This window comes from Saccopteryx leptura, chromosome 13, assembly GCF_036850995.1.
Source record: "Saccopteryx leptura isolate mSacLep1 chromosome 13, mSacLep1_pri_phased_curated, whole genome shotgun sequence".
Lineage (NCBI taxonomy): Eukaryota > Metazoa > Chordata > Mammalia > Chiroptera > Emballonuridae > Saccopteryx > Saccopteryx leptura.
Window position 1 is genome coordinate 8,213,105 of NC_089515.1, and position 25,752 is coordinate 8,238,856.

General features: G+C 53.4%; 1 protein-coding gene across 7 annotated transcripts in view; it reads right to left on the reverse strand.

Annotated features, from left to right (window-relative positions):
* The window catches only part of DMBT1 (deleted in malignant brain tumors 1), a 61,878-nt gene that overhangs the window by 22,853 nt on the left and 13,273 nt on the right, over window positions 1-25,752 (reverse strand). For 3 of the 7 annotated variants that reach the window (XM_066355636.1, XM_066355638.1, XM_066355635.1), the window contains 10 exons: window positions 24,433-24,474; window positions 22,712-22,756; window positions 21,092-21,421; window positions 16,666-16,995; window positions 12,885-13,214; window positions 11,007-11,057; window positions 9,978-10,307; window positions 9,017-9,046; window positions 7,435-7,485; window positions 6,415-6,462 (listed from right to left, as the gene is read on the reverse strand). In XM_066355636.1, coding sequence (XP_066211733.1) covers window positions 6,415-6,462; window positions 7,435-7,485; window positions 9,017-9,046; window positions 9,978-10,307; window positions 11,007-11,057; window positions 12,885-13,214; window positions 16,666-16,995; window positions 21,092-21,421; window positions 22,712-22,756; window positions 24,433-24,474 — 1,587 coding nt within the window. The remainder of the gene's footprint in view (window positions 1-6,414; window positions 6,463-7,434; window positions 7,486-9,016; window positions 9,047-9,977; window positions 10,308-11,006; window positions 11,058-12,884; window positions 13,215-16,665; window positions 16,996-21,091; window positions 21,422-22,711; window positions 22,757-24,432; window positions 24,475-25,752) is intronic. The other 4 variants (XM_066355637.1, XM_066355641.1, XM_066355640.1 and 1 more) reach the window with 4 other exon arrangements.

Genomic DNA, 25,752 nt, shown 5'->3' on the forward strand with positions numbered 1-25,752 from the left:
CTGTCTGCCTGCCCACCACAGGGACAAGGATCAGGAGGCACATCTGGAGCCTCTGTCTATCACGTTCCATCCTAGCCTGGACTCACAAGCAGAGAGAGAGCCCCAGGAGGGTGATGGGAATGTTTACCTGTTGTCCGTTCCGATGTCGGTGCAGCTGTGCTTGGCCATGTGTCTGGAACTGACAACAAAGAGTGACCATACTTAGGGATCACCACAAGGAGTCCTTTAAAACTTTGGCAGCGAGCATGAGTCAAAACCATGCCCCTGAAGGTCCTTAACAGTGACAATGAGGTAGTACAGTCTGTGAGGGCAGTCACAGTGCTCTCCTGACACTGTGTTCTTTGGTAAAAGCCTTCCCTCCCTTCGGCTCTGCAGGGAGTGGATGGCGTGAAAGATCTCTGTTCGCCTGTCACCCATAACATTGGGCCCAGACAAAGCGTTCAGGCAGAAATGACCCCAGGACTGAGACTCCTCTGTCACCAGAAGCAGGCGAGCACTGCAGCCAGCATGCTCTTATCCCACTGAGCCAGACCAGAGACCGATGTGTCGTGGGCTCAGCCGGACCCCATGTACACACTCTGGAGTGATCCGGAGAGGGACTGGGAGGCAGACACCTCCACAGTCCCTCCTGCAGCTGCGGGGGTGAGGGCCGGTGGAAAAGAGAAGGGGGGCAGCGGTCAGAGGCGGCAGGACTCACCTGTCATGGCTGTGGACGGGACCCAGGAAGCTGTGGGACAGAGAGAGAGGGTCAGAGCACACATGGGCACAGAAGGTGGCACAGCTAGAAGCACACAAGGGGAAGACATTGCGGGTCAGACGCTCAATCTGGTCTGTCCCCTGCCACGGAGGGCGGGGTATTTGCCATCTAACCCTAGAAAGATGCTCCTTGTCAGAATCCAGGAAGACTGCACGCATTGTTTCAATGTCAAGGGGATTTTCTCTGTGTCTAGATAGACTGACCGAGTTGACCCAAGAAAACCCTCTCCCGTGCAACTGTGAGCAGTTCACAGAGGTGGCAAAGGTGACAGGTCCAGCTCCAGGCCCAAGTCCCACGTGGGGCGTTTCGGGCCTGACCATAAGCAATGACAAGCAGGCCTCCTAGGGGTCGCTGCTCTTCGCGGGACGGACCTTGTGTGCACAGACTGCATCGAAATCCTCTGCAGAGAGTTACATCAGGGATTCACGAGCCCCAACTCAGGCCGGCCGTGGAAGGGCCGCCACACGCCTAGCCCATGGGCCCCGGTCCCAAGCGTCCCTACAACACCTGGCCCTTGCCGCTGGCCCGCACGTCCCCAGGAGGGAGAAAAAGTTTGATTCTCGCTCCATGTTTGGATCCTAATTCGCCTTCTCAGTGCCTGGCAGCAGGCCACGGGCTAATATGATCTAGGCTGAGAGCTCAGGAAATTTCCAGGGAACAAGAAGGGTAAAGAGACTGACAGGAAACAGAATTTAAGAGCAAACGTGCTGAGAAAACACCAACCCCATGAAAGGGAGACCAAAGGTGCCCGAGGCCCACCTGAGCAGACGACGCCGGCGTCCTCCGCGTGGTTGCAGTTGTGCAAGTTCCAGCCGTTGTGCGGGCAGTTCCACAGGAAGGACTCGTGCCCTGAGCAGCGCACATCGTCCAGGAGAATCGGCCCTGAGCCCTGACCAAAATGGGCATTTCCAGGGGCCCACGTGGCCCGGCCACAGCCCAGCTGCCTGCACACCACGTTGGCATCATTGGTGTTCCACCCGTCGTCACACACGGTTCCCCAGGAGCCTCGGTAGAGTACCTCCACCCGGCCCTGACAGCGGTCAAGTCCATTCACCAGCCTCAGGGCCAGAACAGAGCCAGTCCCGGACTCTAGAAATGACACAAGAACATCTCCTCCATGTCTGTTTGAGCGGCCAGGCTTGAGGCATGACTTAGACTCAGGGGACGTCCTCATGGCCAAATTCCCTAAGCAAGCTGTCGGCTTTGAACATGTCCTGAGATTAACCTTCATCACAAGAAAGGAGTAGAGAAAACTTATCCTGCCGGCTCTAAGATGATCCAATGTGGGGAAGCGCCCGTGACCACCCCGACAGAGGTGAGCAGGATTGTCCCCGAGTCCACACAGGGCCCCCCAGGGCAGAGCTCCATGGCTCTAGGGGCATTTCACATTTTGGGCAGCTTGTTGGCACCCTCATGGTCCTGGCTGACTTCAGGTAAAGCCCTAGGAGGTGACATGACCTCTGGCATACAGGGGGAGGACAGACACTCTCAGCCACTCTGCCCGGGACCGCAGCTCCAGGCCTGAGCGAGCAGAGGGGTCTCAGCAGGACTGAGTTTACTCTGAGCAGCAAAGGGGGGTCTCCAAAGACCCTCCTCCCTGGATCCCACTGGTCACCACAACCATGGCACACCTAGGACCTGGTCTCAGAGGCCCCTGTCTGCCTGCCCACCACAGGGACAAGGATCAGGAGGCACATCTGGAGCCTCTGTCTATCACGTTCCATCCCAGCCTCGACTCACAAGCAGAGAAAGAGCCCCAGGAGGGTGACAGGAACATTTACCTGTTGTCGTTTCCATTGTTGGTACAAATGAGGGTGGCCATGTGTCTGGAACTGACAACAAAGAGAAGACCGTACTTAGGCATCACCACAAGGAGTCCTTTAAAAATTAGGCAGTGAGCATCATGACAATTCCCACATGCATCCTACCACTTGTTACTTGTGTGTACCCAAGCCTCCTGCTCAGCTAGGGGGCAGTGGTCCTGCAGGGAATCAGCCGGATGTCTCCACGTTCTAATTCGGATGTTCCTCTCTGTTTGCGTCTCCCTCTCCTGACCCTGTACTCACTAGCAGTACTAAGGGGCAGCCCTGACTCTGAGGCTGGTCAGAAAGAGCCAGTGGGTGTGGTCATGAACCTGGAGCCAATCACATGTCCTGGTCTCCAGAGGACCAAAATCACCTGTTACCCTGCATCCCCTGAGCACAGTGTCTGCCACTTTGGAGTGCAGATGTGATGATGCTGAATCTTAGGGTGATGTAAAATGTGAGGGATTGAGAGAACCTGGCTTTACGGCTGTTCATCAACAGCAGATCCGATGTAGGGGAGCATTATTGACCCCCAGTGGAGGTGAGCAGGACTGCCACCCGAATCCACCCAGGACAGAGCTCCATGGCTTCAGTGGCATTTCCCACTGTTTGGCAGCTTGTTGGCAACTTCATGGTCCTGGCTGACCTGACAAAGCCTTAGGAGGTGACATGACCTCTGCCGGACACGGGGAGGACAGGCACTCTCAGCCTCTCTGCCCGGGAACTCAGCTCGAGACCTGAGCCAGCAGAGGGGTCTCAGCAGGACTGAGTTTACACTAAGCACTGGACGGGAATCTCTGAAGACCCTTTTCCCTGGATCCCACTGCAGACACGTCACCACAACCATGGCACACCTAGGACCGGTCTCAGAGGCCCCTGTCTGCCTGCCCACCACAGGGACAAGGATCAGGAGGCACATCTGGAGCCTCTGTCTATCACGTTCCACCGCAGCCTGGACTCACAAGCAGAGAGAGAGCCCCAGGAGGGTGATGGGAATGTTTACCTGTTGTCCGTTCCGTTGTTGAGGCAGTTGCGGTTGGCCATGTGACTGGAAGTGACAACAAAGAGAAAGGCCCCAGTAAGGCATCACCACGAGGAGTCCTTTAAAAATTCGGTGGCAGCATCATGACAATTCCCATGTACATCCTGCCACTTGCTACCTGTGCGTGCCCAAGCCTCCTGCTCAGCTCAGGGTCAATGGTCCTGCAGGGAATCAGCCTGACGCCTCCACGTTCTGATTCAGGATAACCCTCTCCATTAGAAAACCTTTGCATCTCCCTTTCCTGGCCACGTACTCACTGACAAATCTGAGGGGCTACAAGACCCTGAGCTTGGCCAGAAAGAGTCAGTGGGCGTGGTCAAGAGCCTGGAGCCAATCACATGTGCCGGGTTCCAGAAGACCAAAATCACTGTTACCCTGCGGTGCAGGGTAACAGGTGCAGGTTTGGGGTGCAGATGGGACGGTGTCTGCCTCTTTGGGGTGCAGATGGGACAGTGCTAAATCTCAGGGTCATGTAAAATGTGAGGGACTGAGAGAACCTGGCTGTTCCAGCTGCTTCTCAACAGCTGCTTAGTGGTTATTGACATTTATTCTCCATAAAACTGTCCTCAGCACAGACTGTAGCAAAACCCATTCAAGGGACACGTGGCTACTTCTCTGATTTGAAGCAGCTGTCCTTTGGGCCAGAATATGAGTGTTTGGTGAAAACTCAGAGAATTGATGGACAGACAGGAGTTTGTGAACCCCATGTCTAGTTAAGAGGCATTGAAACAGATAGTGAAAGCCATGTACCCCAAGTGTGATTTGCCTAGTGTGGAGAGAAAGGGCATGTGTGGTCAGAGAACACAGGGACAAACCACAATAAGTCAGGGGGACTCACCTGGCCAAGGTGTGGACTGGGGCTGAGCAGCTGTGAGGAAGAGAAGGAGAGTCAGACACAGCACACAGGTGCCCACCAGACCCATGACTGAAGACACAACCCACACACCCTGAGCTCCTGCTTTGCTGGTGACGCTGAGTCACAGTCTGTCCTGTAGTTCTGGGACAGCACCATGCTCCATGCACTGTCACTGCCTGTGCCTGAAGACTTCATACCTAGATATAAGCCCCGGCCACCGGAATCAGGCCACCATAGACTTTGCGTTCACACCCAAGGATTTTGCAAAGACTGAGAAAATAAATGGGTTGATGTAGTCCACAATTTTTCCACGATGAAGTGTGATAATTTTGAGGCTTTATACCAATTCCTAGACTTCCCATGCACTCCGTCACCGTCCCCGAGCCCTCCCTGGCTCAGCACTCCGCTCATGGGCCACTTGTCATCTCACACGTCCCCCTGCTCCCACGGCTCTGTCTGTATTTCATAACTGAACTCAGTGTCAGGTCCTCTCCTGCGCGTCAGACTCAGGGAGAGCCCACAGTGACACAGCCATCCCGGAGGGGAGGTTGTTACCTCTTCCCACCCCCATACCCGACAAAGGACGCTGTCCTGAGGGGACCCCCTGGTTAACTCCGGGGTGGGAGGGGAGCTCACGTGTCTGCAGTAAAATGAAAAGCCCCCCCCCCCGCCCTCAGAATGCTTGGTCCTGGTCATGAACAAAGGTGCCACAGTCACCTCCCAACCAATCTCAGTAATATCTGCAGGATGCTCGGCACATGTTGTAACTAAGCTGTTTCTCAGCTAGAGCAGGTGACATGATACCATGGATGCCAGCTGCCCTGGGACAAACGCCAGTGCCAGGGTACATGGGGTTTCAGGGAGGGGCCTAAAGAAGGGAGGGCATTTGTTCTCAGCCATGTCACCCCAGCAGGGGGCGTGCCCATGTCAGAGGCCCACCTGAGCAGATGACGCCGGCGTCCTCCCCATGGTTACAGTTGTGCAAGTTCCAGCCGTTGTGTCGGCAGTTCCACAGGAAGGACTCGTGCCCTGAGCAGCGCACGTTGTCCAGGAGAATCGGCCCTGAGCCCTGACCAAACCGGGCACTTCCAGTGGCCGACATGGCCCAGCCACATTCCAGCTGTCTGCACACCACGTTGGCGTCACTGATGTCCCACTCATCATCACACACGGTTCCCCAGGAGCCTTGGTAGAGTACCTCCACCCGGCCCTGGCACCGGTCACCTCCATTCACCAGCCTCAGGGCCAAACTTGAGTCAGTCCCAAAACCTAGAGATGGAACAAGAACACCTCCTCCATGCCTGCTTTGAGCTGCCAGGCTTGAGGCATAACCTAGACTCAGGGGACGTCTTCATGGCCAAATTCCCTAGGCAGGCCGTTGGCTTTGGACATGTCCTGAGATTAAACTTCATCACAGGAAAGGAGTAGAGGAACCTTATCCTGTCGGCTCTCAGATGATCCAATGTGGGGAAGTGCCCGTGACCACCCCAACAGAGGTGAGCATCCACATAGGGCCACCCAGGAAATAGTTCCCTGGCACCGGGGGCATTTCCCACTGTTTGCAGCTTGTTGGCACCCTCGTGGTACTGGCTGACTTCAGATAAAGCCCTAGAAGGTGACATGACCTCTGGCATACAGGAGGAGAACAGACACTCTCAGCCCCTCTGCCCGGGAGAGCAGCTCCAGGCCTGAGACAGCAGAGGGGTCTCAGCAGGACTGAGTTTATGCTGACCACACGATGGGGTCTCCAAAGACCCTCCTCCCCGGATCCCACTGGAGACAGGTCACCACAACCATGGCACACCTAGGACCTGGTCTCAGAGGCCCCTGTCTGCCTGCCCACCACAGGGACAAGGATCAGGAGGCACATCTGGAGCCTCTGTCTATCACGTTCCACCCCAGCCTGGACTCACAAGCAGAGAGAGAGCCCCAGGAGGGTGATGGGGACGTTTACCTATTGTCGTTTCCATTGATGCGGCTGTGTTTGGCCATGTGTCTGGAACTGACAACAAAGAGAAAAGCCCTAGTTAGGCATCACCACAAGCACCACTTTAAAAATTTGGTGGCGGACCTGATGACAATTCCCATGGTGATCACTCCATTCACTACTTATGTGCACACAAGGACCCTGCTCAGCTAGGGGTCAGTGGTCCTGCAGGGAATCAGCCGGATGTCTCCACGTTCTAATTCGGATGTTCCTCTCTGTTTGCGTCTCCCTGTCCTGACCCTGTACTCACTAGCAGTACTAAGGGGCAGCCCTGACTTTGAGGCTGGTCAGAAAGAGCCAGTGGGCATGGTCATGAACCTGGAGCCAATCACACATTCTGGTCTCCAGAGGACCAAAATCACCTGTTACCCTGCAGCCCTGAGCACAGTGTCTGCCACTTTGGGGTGCAGATATGACGGTGCAGATTCTCAGGGTGATATAAAATAGAGGGACTGAAAGAACCTGGCTTTTCAGCTGTTAATCAACAGCAGATCCGATGTAGGGGAGCACCACTGACCACCCAATGGAGGTGAGCAGGACTGACCCCCGAATCCACCCGGGACAGAGCTCCATGGCTCCAGTGGCATTTCCCACTGTTTGGCAGCTTGTTGGCACCTCCACATTTGGCTGACCTGACAAAGCCCTAGGAGGTGACACGACCTCTGCTGGACACGGGGAGGACACTCACTCTCAGCCCCTCTGTCCGGGAACTCAGCTCAAGACCTGAGCCAGCAGAGGGGTCCCAGCAGGACTGAGTTTACACTGAGCAGTGAGGGGGATCTCTGAAGACCCTCTTCCCTGGATCCCACTGCAGACACGTCACCACAATCATGGCACACCTAGGACCTGGTCTCAGAGGCCCCTGTCTGCCTGCCCACCACAGGGACAAGGATCAGGAGGCACATCTGGAGCCTCTGTCTATCACGTTCCACCCCAGCCTGGACTCACAAGCAGAGAGAGCCCCAGGAGGGTGATGGGAACACTTACCTATTATCGTTTCCGTTATTGGGGCAGTTGTAGCTGGCCACGTTTCTGGAACTGACAACAAAGAAAAAGGCTCTAGTTAGGCATCACCACAAGGAGTCCTTTAAAAATTTGGTGTCTCGGTGCTGGCCAGTCGACTCAGTGGTAGAGCATCAGTTCGGTAGGTGAATATCCCAGGTTCGATTCCCAGTCAGGGCACCCATCTGCTTCTGCATGCCTCCCCCTCTTGCTTCTCTCTCTCTCTCTCTCTCTCCCTCCCTCCCTTACAGCTAGGACTCAATTGGAGTGAGTTGGCCAGGGCTCTAACAACGGCTCCATGGCCTCCACCTCAGGCACTAAATAAATGGCTCTGGTTGCAATGGAGCAAGAGCCCCAATGGGCAGAGCATCGCCCCCTAATGGGCTTTCCAGGTGGATCCCGGTCGGGGCTCCTGTGGTAATATGAGTCTGCCTCCTCTCTTCTCACTAAAGAAAAAAAAAACATTTGGTGTCTAGCATCATGACAATTTCCATGTTCATTCTGCCACTTGCTACCTGTGTGTGCCTGTGGGGCAGCCGTGTTAGGCTTGCTCCCTGGTTTACCAGCTGCAAGCAGTTCGCATTAGCGCGTGACCACCTGGCAGAGGCGGGTGTGCATGGCCTGTATAGGGCTATGGGTGCTTGCGCTCAAGAGAGATGGGGGATTGCAGATACAGATCGCCTACCCACCACTGTGAGCTGCCATTTTGCTGTTTGTTTGCCTGCGAGGCGGCTTCCCCTGCCTGTGTGCTTGTCTGCCATTGTGACACTTTATTAAATGGTATGACCCAACCCATGCTGGCTCCACAGTTTTTCTACCGTCAGCTTGAATCCAATGTGGACCTGCCAGGCCTTGGCAACCGGCATTACAGTGCCCAACGTCTTGCTCACCTAGGGGTTAATGGTCCTGCAGGAGATCAGAGTGATGCCTCCATGTTCTAATTTGGCATGTTACCCTCCTTTAAGAAAACCATTGTACTTCCCTTTCCTGGCCACGTACTCACTGACAAATCTGAGGCGCTGCAAGACCCTGAGCTTGGCCAGAAAGAGTCAGTGGGCGTGGTCAAGAGCCTGGAGCCAATCACATGTGCCGGGTTCCAGAAGACCAAAATCACTGTTACCCTGCGCCCCTTTGGGGTGCAGATGGGACGGTGTCTGCCTCTTTGGGGTGCAGGTGGGACGGTGCTGAATCTCAGGGTCATGTAAAATGTGAGGGACTGAGAGAACCTGGCTGTTCCAGCTGCTTCTCAACAGCTGCTTAGTGGTTATTGACATTTATTCTCCATAAAACTGTCCTCAGCACAGACTGTAGCAAAACCCATTCAAGGGACACGTGGCTACTTCTCTGATTTGAAGCAGCTGTCCTTTGGGCCAGAATATGAGTGTTTGGTGAAAACTCAGAGAATTGATGGACAGATAGAAGTTTGTGAACCCCATGTCTAGTTAAGAGGCATTGAAACAGATAGTGAAAGCCATGTACCCCAAGTGTGATTTGCCTAGTGTGGAGAGAAAGGGCATGTGTGGTCAGAGAACACAGGGACAAACCACAATAAGTCAGGGGGACTCACCTGGCCAAGGTGTGGACTGGGGCTGAGCAGCTGTGAGGAAGAGAAGGAGAGTCAGACACAGCACACAGGTGCCCACCAGACACCCATGACTGAAGACACAACCCACACACCCTGAGCTCCTGCTTTGCTGGTGACGCTGAGTCACAGTCTGTCCTGTAGTTCTGGGACAGCACCATGCTCCATGCACTGTCACTGCCTGTGCCTGAAGACTTCATACCTAGATATAAGCCCCGGCCACCGGAATCAGGCCACCATAGACTTTGCATTCACACCCAAGGATTTTGCAAAGACTGAGAAAATAAATGGGTTGATGTAGTCCACAATTTTTCCACGATGAAGTGTGATAATTTTGAGGCTTTATACCAATTCCTAGACTTCCCATGCACTCCGTCACCGTCCCCGAGCCCTCCCTGGCTCAGCACTCCGCTCATGGGCCACTTGTCATCTCACACGTCCCCCTGCTCCCACGGCTCTGTCTGTATTTCATAACTGAACTCAGTGTCAGGTCCTCTCCTGCGCGTCAGACTCAGGGAGAGCCCACAGTGACACAGCCATCCCGGAGGGGAGGTTGTTACCTCTTCCCACCCCCATACCCGACAAAGGACGCTGTCCTGAGGGGACCCCCTGGTTAACTCCGGGGTGGGAGGGGAGCTCACGTGTCTGCAGTAAAATGAAAAGCCCCCCCCCCCCCGCCCTCAGAATGCTTGGTCCTGGTCATGAACAAAGGTGCCACAGTCACCTCCCAACCAATCTCAGTAATATCTGCAGGATGCTCGGCACATGTTGTAACTAAGCTGTTTCTCAGCTAGAGCAGGTGACATGATACCATGGATGCCAGCTGCCCTGGGACAAACGCCAGTGCCAGGGTACATGGGGTTTCAGGGAGGGGCCTAAAGAGGGGAGGGCATTTGTTCTCAGCCATGTCACCCCAGCAGGGGGCGTGCCCATGTCAGAGGCCCACCTGAGCAGATGACGCCGGCGTCCTCCCCATGGTTACAGTTGTGCAAGTTCCAGCCGTTGTGCGGGCAGTTCCACAGGAAGGACTCGTGCCCTGAGCAGCGCACGTTGTCCAGGAGAATCGGCCCTGAGCCCTGACCAAACCGGGCACTTCCCGGGGCTGAAACGGCCCAGCCACATTCCAGCTGCCCACACACCACGTTGGCGTCACTGATGTCCCACTCATCATCACACACGGTTCCCCAGTAGCCTTGGTAGAGTAATTCCACCCGGCCCTGGCACCGGTCACCTCCATTCACCAGCCTCAGGCCCACTCTTGAGTCGGTCCCCAAACCTAGAGATGGAACAAGAACACCTCCTCCATGTCTGCTTTGAGCTGCCAGGCTTGAGGCATGACTTAGACTCAAGGGACGTCCTCATGGCCAAATTCCCCAGGCAGGCTGTCAGCTTTGGACGTGTCCTGAGATTAACCTTCATCACAGGGAAGGAGTAGAGGAGATTTATTCTGCCGGCTCTCAGATGATCCAATGTGGGGAAGCGCCCATGACCACCCCGACAGAGGTGAGCAGGATTGTCCCCAAGTCCACACACGGGCCCCCGGGACAGAGCTTCATGGCCCCAGTGGCATTTCACACTGCTTGGCAGCTTGTCGGCACCCTCATGTTCCTGGCTGACCTGACCAAGCCCTAGGAGGTGATGGAAGCTCTACCACACCCAAGGAGGACAGACACTCTCAGCCCCTCTGCCCGGGACAGCAGCCCCAGGCCTGAGCCAGCAGAGGGGTCTCAGCAGGACTGAGTTTACATTGAGCACTGGACGGGAATCTCCAAAGACCCTCCTCCCCGGATCCCACTGGAGACACGTCACCACAACCATGGCACACCTAGGACCTGGTCTCAGAGGCCCCTGTCTGCCTGCCCACCACAGGGACAAGGATCAGGAGGCACATCTGGAGCCTCTGTCTATCACGTTCCACCCCAGCCTGGACTCACAAGCAGAGAGAGAGCCCCAGGAGGGTGACGGGAACACTTACCTGTTGTCATTATGGTTGTTGATGCAAGTGTGGATGTGGTTGGCAATACATCTGGAAGTGACAACAAAGAGAAAGGCCCTAGTTAGGCATCACCACAAGGAGTCCTTTAAAATTTTGGCAGCGAGCATCATGACAATTCCCACATGCATCCTGCCACTTGCTACCTGTGCGTGCCCAAGCCTCCTGCTCAGCGGGGGGTCAGTGGTCCTGCAGGAGATCAGCCCGATGCCTCCACATCTGTCATTTGGCATGTTCCTCTCCAGTAGAAAACTTTGTATCTCTCTTCCCAACCCTGTACTCACTAATAGTATTGAGGTGTTGCCCAGACTCTGAGGCTTGGCCAGAAAGAGTCAGTGGGTGTGGGTTTAAACCTGGAGCCAATCACATGTCCTGGTTTCCTGAGGACCAAAATCACTTGTTACCCTGCAGCCCTGAGCACTGTCTCGGTCACATTTGCAGTCATATATAACCAGGTGGAATTTTGTGGCAATGTAAGATGTGAGAGAGGGAGAGAACACACCCCAGTTCTGATGTCCCATCAACAGAATGTCAGTGGTTATCAGGGTCCATTCTCCCACAAAATTTCTTTCAGCTCAGAATCTAACAAAGCCAGAGTCATAAAGCTCATGGCCACTTCTCCAGCCACAGGCAGCTATCTCTTGCTACAGTATCAAAATTGGATGAGGACTCAGACAGAGGGGATATAGATAGATATAGATATAGATAGACAGGGGGGAATGTGGTGAAGCCCATGTCTAGTTAGAAGCACTGAGAGGAGTCATAGCAGAAGAGAGCAAAAACCATGTGTCCCATGCGATATTCATCTAGTGTGAGGAGCAAAGGCATGGGTGGGCGGGGAGAGAAAGGACATCCCAGATAAGGTCACTGGGGATTCACCTGGCCAGAATGTGGATGGGGGCTGAGCAGCTGTGAGGGAGAAATTGAAAGTCAGACACAAAGCACACTGCTGTCCCACAAGATTCATAATCGAAGACAGTCCATCCATGCGCATTAAACTGATGCCTTTCGCATGCCCACAGTGCGGGCACTACCAGTGCCTGATCTGAACCTCACAGTCCTTTGAAGAAAACACCATCTGTCCACGGCCATTGCCTGTCTCACTGTGTCCGAGGGCTTAGTTTTCAGTATATGAAAGCCAGTGTTGCATCTGGAATGGGCCACCATAGCCATGGCATGAACACCCAGGGAATTAGCAGAGAATGATCCTAAGAGATGAGTGGATGTGGAGACCCTCAATTTATCCCCCTTGAGGCGTGATGATTTTCAGGCTTTATACCAATTTGGGGCATCTCCTCATACGTCCTGCCACTGTCCCCGAGGCCCAAACTGGTTCACGAGCATTCCTCTCACTGGCTACTTGCATTTCATGCTTCATCCTGCCTCCCCTACTCTTTCTGTATTTCAGAAATGAACTTTGTGTTCTTGGGTAGTCTCCTCTGCATCAGATTCGGGGAGAGACCAAAGTAAGCCAGTCCTCACAGAGGGGAGGTTGTGACCCACCCCCAGCTCAACAAATGACACTGTCCTGAGAGGAACTCCCAGGTTAACTCCAGGGAGAGAGGCGAGCTCACATTTCTTTGGTAAAATGAGAAGGCCCCCACTCTTCCCTCAGGAAGCTTGGTCTTCTTGTGTTTGAACATAGTGTCACAGTCACCTCCAAATCTATTTTGTGCTGGGGTCATATACCAACCAAGCTGTGTGGTTTTCTTTTCAACCAAAGCAGGTGGCATACTCACTACCTCGGGAGCCAGCTGCCCTGGGATACACTCCAGGACCAGGGACGAATGCCCCGGAGTGAGAAGTGCATTCACTCTGAGCAATATCGCCCCAGACAGACAGTACATGTCAGAGGCCCACCTGAGCAGATGACGCCGGCGTCCTCCCCATGGTTACAGTTGTGTGAGTTCCAGCCTCTGTGTGGGCAGTTCCACAAGAAGGACTCATGCCCTGAGCACTGCACATCGTCCAGGAGAATCGGCCCTGAGCCCTGGCCGAACTGGGCACTTCCAGTGGCCGATGTAGCCGAGCCGCAGCCCAGCTGTCTGCACACCACGTTGGCATCGTTGGTGTTCCACCCGTCGTCACACACGGTCCCCCAGGAGCCTTGGTAGAGTACCTCCACCCGGCCCTGACACCGGTCACCTCCATTCACCAGCCTCACGGCCAAACTTGTGTCAGTCCCAACACCTAGAGACAAACAAGAACAGCTCCTCCATGTCTGTCTCCAGCTGCCAGGCCTAGAGCATGTTCTAGACTCAGGGGCCGTCCTCACGGCCAAATCCCAGGGCAGGCAGTCAGCTCTGGACACACTCAAAGATTAAACCCCATCACAGAGAAAGAAGCAGAGGCAGCCTATCCTGCCGGGTCTAAGGATGCTCCGTGGTAGGGAAGCACCCATGACAGCCTCAATGGATGTGAGCAGGACTGCGCCGACTCCACACAGGGCCACCGGGGCAGAGCGCCCTGGCTCCAGGGCCAGGCTAGGCCACCCACCTCTTCAGCAGCTGTTGGCTTCTCCACGGTCCTACCTGCCTTCAGGCTAAGTTCTGAGTGTGATGAAACCTCTGCCAGACATGGGGAGAACAGACACTCTCAGCCCCTCTGCCCGGGACCACAGCTCCAGGCCTGAGCCAGCAGACGGGTCGCAGGCTTACACTGAGAGTAGAGGGCCGTCTCTGCTGAGCCTCCTCCCCAGATCTCACTGGAGACAGGTCATCACAACCATGGCACACCTAGGACCTGGTCTCAGAGGCCCCTGTCTGCCTGCCCACCACAGGGACAAGGATCAGGAGGCACATCTGGAGCCTCTGTCTATCACGTTTCATCCCAGCCTGGACTCACAAGCAGAGAAAGAGCCCCAGGAGGGTGATGGGAATGTTTACCTGTTGTTGGTGGTGCAGGTGGGGGTGTGGGTGTTAGTGCAAGTGTGGCTATAGCTGCAGGTGTGGGTGTTGGTACAGGTGTGGTTGTAGCTGCAGGTGTGGTTGTAGCTGCAGGTGTGGGTGTAGCTACAGATGTGGGTGTAGCTGCAGGTGTGGGTGTTGGTACAGGTGTGGGTATAGCTGCAGGTGGGGGAGTAGCTACAGGTGTGTGTGTTGGTGCAGGTGTGGGTGTAGCTCAGGTGTGGGTGTAGCTGCAGGTGTGGGTGTAGCTACAGGTGTCGGTGTAAGTGCAGGTGTGGGTATAGCTGCAGGTGTGGGTGTAGCTGCAGGTATGGGTCTTGGTGCAGGTGTGGGTGTAGCTGCAGGTGTGGGTGTAACTGCAGGTGTGGGTGTTGGTGCAGGTGTGGGTGTAGCTGCAGGTGTGGGTGTAGCTGCAGGTGTGGGTGTAACTGCAGGTATGGGTGTAGCTACAGGTGTGGGTGTAACTGCAGGTGTGGGTGTTGGCGCAGGTGTGAGTGTAACTGCAGGTGTGGGTGTTGGCGCAGGTATGGGTGTTGGCGCAGGTGTGGGTGTAGCTGCAGGTGTGGGTGTAGCTGCAGATGTGGATGTAACTACAGGTGTGGGTGTAGCTGCAGGTGTGGGTGTAGCTACAAGTGTCGGTGTAGCTGCAGATGTGGGTGTAGCTGCAGGTGTGGGAGTTGGTGCAGGTGTGGGCGTAGCTCAGGTGTGGGTGTGGGTACAGGTGTGGGTGTTGGTGCAGGTGTGGGTGTTGGCACAGGTGTGGGTGTAGCTGCAGGTATGGGTGTAGCTGCAGATGTGGGTGTAACTGCAGGTGTGGATGTTGATGCAGGTGTGGGTGTAGCTGCAGGTGTGGGAGTTGGTGCAGGTGTGGGTGTAGCTCAGGTGTGGGTGTTGGTACAGGTGTGGGTGTTGGTGCAGGTGTGGGTGTGGCTGCAGGTGTGGGTATAGCTGCAGGTTTGGGTGTTGTGGATATTGACCATGTGTCTGAAGTGGCAAGAGAAAGGCCATAGTTAGACATAATGGAAAGAAATTCTTTAAAAATTTCGCATCAGCATCATGACAACTCCTATGTCCATCCTGCCACTCACTACCAGTGTGCCCCAAGCCTCCTGCTCAGCTAGGGGTCAGTGGTCCTGCAGGAAATCAGCCCACCACCTTCACATCCTAAATCGGCATGATCCTCTTCATTAGAAAAATGTAGCATCTCCGTTTCCTGACCCTGTACTCGCTGGCAAGTGTGAGGGGCTGCCCCCACTCTGAGGCTGGGACAGAAGAATGCGGGGGCGTGGTGATGATCCTAGAGCCAGTCACATGTCCTGGGACCAAGGGGACCATTATCACATATTACTCTGCCATACTCTAAGCCCTGTCTCTGCCCCTTAGGATGCACATGGTGCCATGCTGAATCTCAAGGTGTTGCAAGGTGTGAGGGTAGGAGAGAAGGGAGCAGTCTGATGTTCCATCAACAGAAAATTAGAGGTCATCAATATCCGCTAATTCACAAAAACATCCCCTACAATCTATAGGTTCGTTCATGGAGCCAGAGCCTGCTTCTCTGGCTATTGGTTGTTATGTCTTAGAACAGCATCCAAGTATTGGGTGAAATTTCAGATAGTGATGGGCGGACGGGAGTCCTCTGAATTCCATGTGTATTTAAAATGCGCTATCATGATTCTCAGCAACAGGGGGATAAATTCCTTGCCCCACTAGGGGTTCAAATAGAAATGGTCCCCGTAGAGTGGGCAGGGAGTGAGGAAACATCTGAGTAAGATCACCAGAAATTCACTGGCCCGAATGAATGGGTCCTGAGCAGCCGCGAGGAAGAAGAGGAAAGGCCGACACAAAGCACACAGGTGTCCGACCCAGATCTGAGGTTCAGGACACTCAGTCTTGCACACGGAGCTGAGTCCTTCCACGTGCCCTTGGTGTGCACACTACCAGTGCCTGTCCTGAACCTCGCGGTCCCTTGAAGAAAACACCGTCTGTCCCCTGCCCTCGCCTGTGTCACTGTGTCCGAGGGCTTACTCTCCAGTACAACAAAGCCAGTGGCATGCCTGGGACAGACCACCACAGCCTTGGCATTGACCCCAGCGAATTAGCAGAGAATAACCCTAAGCAATGGGTGGACCCCAATTTATCCACACTGAGTGTTATGATTTGGGGGCTCATGCATATTGCTAGAGCTTCCCCACGCGCTCCGCCACCATCCCCGAGCCCTCCCAGGCTCACTAGCACTCCGCTCAGGGCGCCTTGTCATCTCTCACCTCCCCTGCTCCCACCGCTCTGTCTGTATTTCACAAGGGGACTCTGTGCTCTTGGGACTTTGCCTCTGCGTCAGCCTCTGGGAGAGCCCAAAGGAACACAGTACCAGCTCGGTTCCGAAATGGCGCTTCCACGAGAGGAGGGCGCCAGGGAAACTGCAGGGTGGGGGGAGAGCTCACGTTTCTGTGTCAGAATGAAGAGGCCCCTGCTCTGCCCGTAAGATGCTTGATCCTGACTAAGAACCTGGCGACACAGTCCGCTCCAAACACCTTGCAGGCAATACCTACAGAACTCTGGTGTCATGTACGAACCAAGCTGCTTTTCAACCAAAGCAGGTGGTGTACTCACTACCTCGGGAGCCAGTTGCCCTGGGATATACTCCAGGACCAGGGACGAATGCCCCGGAGTGGGAAGTGCAATCACTCTGAGCAATATCGCCCCAGGAATGGAGACAGAACATGTCAGAGGCCCACCTGAGCAGATGACGCCGGCGTCCTCCCCATGGTTACAGTTGTGTGAGTTCCAGCCTCTGTGTGGGCAGTTCCACAAGAAGGACTCATGCCCTGAGCACTGCACATCGTCCAGGAGAATCGGCCCTGAGCCCTGGCCGAACTGGGCACTTCCAGTGGCCGATGTAGCCGAGCCGCAGCCCAGCTGTCTGCACACCACGTTGGCATCGTTGGTGTTCCACCCGTCGTCACACACGGTCCCCCAGGAGCCTTGGTAGAGTACCTCCACCCGGCCCTGACACCGGTCACCTCCATTCACCAGCCTCACGGCCAAACTTGTGTCAGTCCCAACACCTAGAGACAAACAAGAACAGCTCCTCCATGTCTGTCTCCAGCTGCCAGGCCTAGAGCATGTTCTAGACTCAGGGGCCGTCCTCACGGCCAAATCCCAGGGCAGGCAGTCAGCTCTGGACACACTCAAAGATTAAACCCCATCACAGAGAAAGAAGCAGAGGCAGCCTATCCTGCCGGGTCTAAGGATGCTCCGTGGTAGGGAAGCACCCATGACAGCCTCAATGGATGTGAGCAGGACTGCGCCGACTCCACACAGGGCCACCGGGGCAGAGCGCCCTGGCTCCAGGGCCAGGCTAGGCCACCCACCTCTTCAGCAGCTGTTGGCTTCTCCACGGTCCTACCTGCCTTCAGGCTAAGTTCTGAGTGTGATGAAACCTCTGCCAGACATGGGGAGAACAGACACTCTCAGCCCCTCTGCCCGGGACCACAGCTCCAGGCCTGAGCCAGCAGACGGGTCGCAGCAGGACTAAGTTTACACTGAGCACTGGCGGGGGGTCTCTTCCCTGGATCCCCCTGGAGACAGGTCACCACCATCCACTATGGCACACCTTGGACCTGGTCTCAGAGACCCCTGTCTGCCTCCTCACCACAGAGACAAGGACAAGGAGGCACATCTGGAGCCTCTGTCTATCACGTTTCATCCCAGCCTGGACTCACAAGCAGAGAGAGCCCCAAGAGGGTGATGGGAACGCTTATCTGTTGTTGTGGGTATAGCTGCAGATGTGGGTGTGGGTGTAGCTGCAGGTGTGGGTGTAGCTGCAGGTATGGGTCTTGGTGCAGGTGTGGGTGTGGGTGTTGGTGCAGGTATGGGTGTGGCTGCAGGTGTGGGTGTGGGTGTAGCTGCAGGTTTGGTTGTAGCTGCAGGTATGGGTGTAGCTGCAGGTTTGGGTGTTGTAGATATTGGCCATGTGTCTGAAGTGGCAAGAGAAAGGCCATAGTTAGACATCATGGAAAGAAATTCTTTAAAAATATGGTGGCGGGCATCATGACAACTCCCATGTCCATCCTGCCACTCGCTACCTGTGTGCCCCAAGCCTCCTGCTCAACTAGGGGCAGTGGTCCTGCAGGAGATCACATCCTAAATCAACATGTTCCTCTTCATTAGAAAAATGTTGTGTCTCCCTCTCCTGACACTCCTGGCAGTGTGAGGGGCTGCCCCCACTCTGAGGCTGGGACAGAAGAATGCGGGGGCGTGGTGATGAACCTGGAGCCAGTCTCATGTCCTGGGACCAAGGGGACGATTATCACATATTACTCTGCCATACTCTAAGCCCTGTCTCTGCCCTTTAGGATGCACATGGTGCCATGCTGAATCTCAAGGTGTTGCAAGGTGTGAGGGTAGGAGAGAAGGGAGCAGTCTGATGTTCCAACAACAGAAAACTAGAGGCCATCAATATCCGCTAATTCACAAAAACATCCCCTACAATCTACAGGTCCATCTCATGGAACCCGAGTCTGCCTCTTATTGGCTGTTATCTCATAGAACAGCATCCAAGTATTGAGTGAAGCCTCAGACAGGTGATGGGCCGACGGGAGTCCTCTGACTTCCATGTGTATTTAAGATGCACTATCATGACTCTCAGCTACAGAGGGATAAATTCCGTGCCCCACGAGGGGTTCAAATAGAAATGGTCCCTGTAGAGTGGGGAGGAGAGGCATGGTGGGCAGGGAGAGATGAAATATCTGAGTACGATTGCCGGAAATTCACCGGCCCAAATGGGTGGGCCCTGAGCAGCTGCGAGGAAGAAAGGAAAGGTGAGGGAAGTGAGGCCACAATAAATGAACGGGAGGGACTACAGCAAACCACAAGCTTCTGCACAGTGAAAGAAACTGGCAACAGAACAGACAGCCAACCAAATCAGAGTCCATATTCACAAATAATAGCTCTGATCAGGCGTTAATATCGAAAATATATAAAGAACTCACAAATCTCAGCAACAAACAAGCATACAATCTAATTAAAACATGAGGAGAAGACCTGAGCAGACACTTCTCCCAAAAAGACATACAAATGGCCAACAGATTTTTTTTAAATGCTCATCTTCACTAGCTATTAGAGAAATGCAAATCTTTAAAACTACAATGAGATACCATCTCACATCTGTCAGACTGGCTAGTATCAATTAGACAATCAATAACAAGTGCTAGAGAGGCTGTGGAGAAAAAGGAACCCTCATTCACTGCTGGTGGGAATGTAAAGTAATACAACCATTATGGAAGAAAGTATGGGGGTTCCCCAAAAAATTAGGAATAGAACTACCATATAACCCAGCAATCCTCTATTGGGTATCTACCCAAAAAACTTAAATACGCTGGTACACAAAGACACATGCACCCCCATGTTCATCACAGCATGTGATGTGGCCAAGATATGGAAACAGCCAAAATGTCCTATGATAGAAGATTGGATAAAGAAGATGTGGTGTGTGACACACACACATACACACACACACACAATGGATTACTGCTCAGCCATAAGAAATGATGATATATTGCCATTTATGACACCATGGATGGACCTTGAGAGATTATTCTCAGTGAAATAAATCACAAAACACGAAGAACCATACGATTTCACACATAAGAGGGATATAAAACTGAGACTCATGGACATAGATAAAAGTGAAATGGTTACCTGGGGAAGAGGGTGGGGGGAGGGGAGGAAGGAGGGACAACAATATGGTGACAGAAAATGATTTGACTTTGGGTGGTGGCACGCAACATAGTCATCAGCTTAAAGGCTATAGAGTTCACCAAAACCCTACATACCTTCATTGATTAATGTCATCCCATTAAATTTTATTACAAGATAAAAAAATTTTAAAGAAGGTCAGACACAAAGCACACAGGTGTCCGACCCAGATCTGAGGTTCATGACACTCAGTCTTGCACACGGAGCCGAGTCCTTCCACGTGCCCTTGGTGTGCACACTACCAGTGCCTGTCCCGAACCCTGCAGTCCTTTGAAGAAAACACCATCTGTCCCCTGCCCTCGCCTGTGTCACTGTGTCCAAGGGCTTACTCTCCAGTACAGCAAAGCCAGTGTCGTGCCTGGGACAGACCACCACAGCCTTGGCATTGACCCCAGCGAATTAGCAGAGAATGACTCTAAGCAATGGGTGGAGTGGACCCCAATTTATCCACACTGAGTGTTATGATTTGGGAGCTCATGCATATTTCTAGAGCAGGGGTCCCCAAACTACATCTTGCGGGTCACATGCGGGCCCCCTATGGCCATTTATCTGGCCTCCACTGCACTTCCGGAAGGGGTACCTCTTTCATTGGTGGTCAGTGAGAGGAGCATAGTTCCCATTGAAATACTGGTCAGTTTATTGATTTAAATTTACTTGTTCTTTATTTTAAATATTGTATTTGTTCCCATTTTGTTTTTTTACTTTAAAATAAGGTATGTGCAGTGTGCATAGGGATTTGTTCATAGTTTTTTTTATAGTCTGGCCCTCCAGTGGTCTGAAGGACAGTGAACTGGCCCCCTGTGTAAAAAGTTTGGGGACCCCTGTTCTAGAGCTTCCCCACGTGCTCCGCCACCGTCCCCGAGCCCTCCCGGGCTCACTAGCACTCCGCTCAGGGCGCCTTGTCATCTCTCACCTCCCCTGCTCCCACCGCTCTGTCTGTATTTCACAAGAGGACTCTGTGCTCTTGGGACCTTGCCTCTGCGTCAGCCTCTGGGAGAGCCCAAAGGAACACAGTCATCACAGAGGAAGGTCCGTACTAGCTTGGTTCCGAAATGGCGCTTCCATGAGAGGAGGGCGCTAGGGAAACTGCAGGGTGGGGGGAGAGCTCATGTTTCTGTGTCAAAATGGAGAGGCCCCTGCTCTGCCCGTAGGACGCTTGATCCTGACTAAGAACCTGGTGACACAGTCTGCTCCAAACACCTTGCAGGCAATACCTACAGAACTCTGGTGTCATGTACGAACCAAGCTGCTTTTCAACCAAAGCAGGTGGCGTACTCACTACCTCGGGAGCCAGCTGCCCTGGGATACACTCCAGGACCAGGGACGAATGCCCCGGAGTGGGAAGTGCATTCACTCTGAGCAATATCGCCCCAGGAATGGAGACAGAACACGTCAGAGGCCCACCTGAGCAGATGACGCCGGCGTCCTCCCCATGGTTGCAGTTGTGCGAGTTCCAGCCGTTGTGCGGGCAGTTCCACAGGAAGGACTCGTGCCCTGAGCAGTGCACGTTGTCCAGGAGAATCGGCCCTGAGCCCTGGCCGAACCGGGCGCTTCCCGGGGCCGATGTGGCCGAGCCGCAGCCCAGCTGCCTGCACACCACGTTGGCGTCGTTGGTGTCCCAGTCGTCATCGCATACGCTGCCCCAGGAGCCTTGGTAGAGTACCTCCACCCGGCCCTGGCACCGGTCACCTCCATTCACCAGCCTCAGGCCCAAACTGGAGTCCCTGGTGAACCCTAGAAACGACATAAGAACAGCTCCTCTGTGTCTGCCTGGAGCTGCCAGGGCCAAGACAGGTCCCACACTCAGGGGACAAGCTCACGGCCCAATCCCGGGGCCGGCGGGCTGCTTTGCTCGTGCCCAGAGGTTTACAATCTTCATTACTGGGAAAGGAGCAGAGACATCCGGAGCCATTCCAGGTCTAAGGATGCCCCACTATAGAGAGGCACCCATGTCCGCCCCCATGGAGGTGAGGACTCCCACCCCTACCCTACGCAGAACTACTTGACTGAGCTTAAGAGTAGGTGGTACAGCCTTCCCCTTACACGTTCCTCTTGCGGGCTCACGATGTTAGGCCACTTACAGTGCTTCCCAGTAAGCAAGGTCCCTGACAGTATCTCTAACTGGGCTGGACTCTGAACACCTGTTTTCTTAGAGTTCTCCACCTGGGAGCACAGTGACTGCTCTCCAACCCAAGCTACCAGAAGTTTAGGGAGAAGAAAATGCACGTCGGGTCACTGCCAGGAGAGGGTCCGGAGACCATCCACGTGTTCCTTCTCTCAGCAGGCCATGGGCAGTGCCTCGGCCCCCTGGGACGTGGGCCCCAGGACTTTCCCGTGCTGACAAGAAGTCCAACGGCACCTGGATGCCCTGGAAGGAGCTCCGACACATGTCTGGGGACCTCTACTGGCTTGGAGGTCATTTTGCATCTGCTCCTTCTAGTCAACAGCCAGGTCTTTGGGGCTAGGATGGCTGGGGTCTGCACAGGGTGGTGATGACAGGGTGGGTTGGCACTGTGATCTTGAAACTGATCCCACTGGCCTCTGACCCAAAGCATACGGGCTCCTGGAGACCCCAGGTTTTGGCCGACTCCTCTCCACCCTCTGGGACAGGGACAATATCGGAGGCTCCAATCCAAGCCAAGCCTCCTGTGTCCCAAGAGACCTCCCTTTGCACTACATGCTTACATTTCCTCTCACACTCCCCATAAAGTGTTCCTGGAAAATGAGCCAGACCCATGGATCTACTTGGTTTCATGATTTGTGGAGAAGGACTCATATAAAATTGCTCATTACTTATCACTCATATTTGCTGTGGTAGCCTCTGCTACAGATTGTAGAAGAAGGAAAAAACAAAATATTAAGTCAGGTCTCTCCTGAGGAGAATCATGGCCTGAGTGTAACTTGAGTCTGCTATGAGGACATCACTTCTGATCCGGACTTTGTCTTCCTATAGGAGCGCACCTCGCCTGAGTCAGGGTGCAGTGGGGCAATGAGACCGCAGGGACCCCACGAGACACACGTTACCTTCCAAGGCTGTTGTCAGTAGATTCTCCGTGGAAGATAAAGAAACTGCAGAGAGGAGAAAAGATGAGGTCATGTGATGCTGGCCCTCAACTGAGGATGCTTGGCCCTCTGCTTCCTCAGCTCAGAATTAGGAAAAGTTAGGTGCAAGCCTTAATTTGTTTTTGGTTTTTTTTTTTTTTACTTTAAAAGGCTCTTAGGGGAAAGGGTGGTATCTCTGTAACAACCAAATGAGCCTGCTTTTGACCTTCCCACATGTGTCCTATGCAGGACTCCAGGAAAGAGATGCAAAAATAATTTTCACATCTTTGTGCTTCCAATTCAGTTCTCTTGTCTAACTGCTTAAGCTAGCATCTTTACTACATGGTAAATAGTATGTGTAGAGAGGCAGCTGAAGGATATACTTGTCATGTTTTCTTTTTTATGTCAGTGGAAATGCTTTTAATGTTTCCCAATTAAGTATGGCTTTAATTCTTTCATTCTAAATTAGCTTCAAAGAGTCCTGATGCTCATCCAAGGCCCCAGCAAGAGCATACTTGGTTCCTGGGCTTGGACATAAGATGACCTGAAATCTGCACCTAACACACTGTAACCAGTGTGCTCAGTCTGTCTGAATTGTCTGTAAGGCTTCTAGGTGAGGTCTGTGGGGTCTAGAAGTGTGACCTCCTGCCTCCTCCCCAGCTCCACCGTGACTGGAGGACCTACCAGCTCTATGTCAGTCCAACCCGCAGTCCTGCGTCACAGGAAGACAGCTACTCCCTTCCAGCCCCTCGTGTGCACCCCTGGATGAGCTAGTTGTACCAAAGGGCTGGTAGACTGCGCTGCTATTCCTAATACATAGCAGGATTCTGAGGAAAAATCACTACAGAGAACAGGTTCTTCTCTTACAGCTGCTGCAACTAAGTATCTTGGGAAGAGACCTGGTCAACTCAGGATAAAGTCAGTCTCATCCTCAGCTCTAGGGACATCTTTGTCCTCAGTCAGAGGGATTAGAAAGAGAAGGTAAAGTCAGGCCTTATTCCGCAGGCCTTGGGGACAGGACAACATAAAACCTGAGAAGCAGAAATGCCTGACACATGTGCCATGAGGATTCTCAACTGCTCCTGCTGGGTCCCGGACAGGGACCATGGTGTGGAGGCTGTCCTTCTCTGGTCCTACGGTTGTCTCCCACAGAAAATGAGCAGTGACCTTCCTCTCCAAAGCCCAGGCTGCCAGCACCTCAGGCTACACTGACTGCACCTTCCAGCTCTCTCACTGAAGACACCCCAGGGGGAGGCACGAAGCATCTTGGTCCTTCTATATTGAGAAGGAACCGAGATGTCCTGATATGGCCTCAGGACAGGGCACAGGCAAAGATGCAACTCAGTGGGTTTGCTCCTGCCCCTCCAGGCCCTGCAGCCAGAAACCCAGCACCCCAGCCTGGCCAGGGCTCAGAAGGCTTCAGTCGGGCCCAGGGAGGTGGGCACTGAGCGTGGAAAATAGGATGCCCTGAAGATAGAACACCAAGATCTACATTGGAGCTCTTTGGAGATGCCTGTGCAGGTTGATTTCTCCTTACATTCAAGGACACAATCCATGGAAAAGATGCCCCTTAGGCCTTAGGTCTTGTTCAGAGGGCCTGTTTGGGAGCCGAGCACCCCCATCTCTTACACCTTTTGCACCTCTCCTGAGTCAGGGTTCAGAGGGGTAATTAGCCCACAGGGATCCCACATAACAAACGTTACCTTGTGTAGATACTGTCTGCGTTTCCGTGGAAAGTGAAGAAGCTACAGAGTGGAGAGAAGAAAAGGTCATGAGATGCTGGCCCTCAACAGAGAAGGAGCAGCCCTCTGCTTCCTCAGCTGTGAAGTTAGAAAAGTAGCAAACCTATCGAGCCTTGAGTATGTTCACTTTAAAAGGCTCTTGAGGGGAAAGGGTGGTATCTCTGTAACAACCAAATGAGTCTGCTTTATACCTTCCCACATGTGTCCTATGCAGGACTCCAGGAAAGAGATGCAAAAATAACTTTCACATCTTTGTGCTTTTAATTCAGTTCTCTTGTCTAACTGCTTAGGCTAGCACCTTTAGTACAATGGTAAATAGCATGTGTAGAGGGGCAGCTGAAAAAAAGACATACTTGTTTTGTTTTTTACTTCAGTGGAAATGCTTTTAATGTTTCCCCATTAAGTATGGCTTTAACTTTTTTATTTTCAAATTGCTTTTAAGGAGCCCTGATGCTCATTTAATGCCCCAGCAAGAGCCTACTTCGTTTCAGGGTTTGAAGAGAAGACGATCTGAGAGATGCTCTTAACCCATTGCAAGCAGAAGTACTCAGTTTTGGGGTTTTTTTTCATTTGTCTACTGGGCTTCTAGAAGAAGTTTTTGGGGTCTAGAGGTGTGGCCATTCTGCCCTGCAGTTCCACTGTAACTGGAAGACCTACCAGCTATTGATCATTCCTACCTGCAGTCCTGTGACACAGGCAGATAGCCAAACTCTTCCAGCCCCTCATGTGCACTCCTGGCTGAACTACTCGTACCAAACGGCTGGTCAGACCCAGCTGCTATTCCTAACGCAGAGCAGGATTCCAAGGGAAAATCATTAGAGGACAACAGGTTCTTCTCTTACAGCTGCTGCAACTAAGAATCTTGGGAAGAGACCTGGTCAACTCAGGATAAAGCCAGTCTCATCCTCAGCTCTAGGGACATCTTTGTCCTCAGTCAGAGGGATTAGAAAGAGAAGGTAAAGTCAGGCCTTATGCTGCAGGCCTTGGGGACAGGACAACATAAGACCTGAGAAACAGAAATGCCTGACACATGTGCCATGAGGATTCTCAACTGATCCTGCTGGGACCTGGGCAGGGACCTTGCTGTGGAGGCTGTCCTTCTCCGGTCCACATGTCGTTTCCCCTGGAAAATGGGCAGTGACCTTCCTTCTCAAAGACATGCTGCCAGCACTTCAAGCCACAATGATGGCAACATCTACCTCTCTCACTGAAAGCACCCCAGGGGGAGGCACAGGGGACCTTGGTCCTTCTATATTGAGAAGGAACCAAGGTGTCCTGATA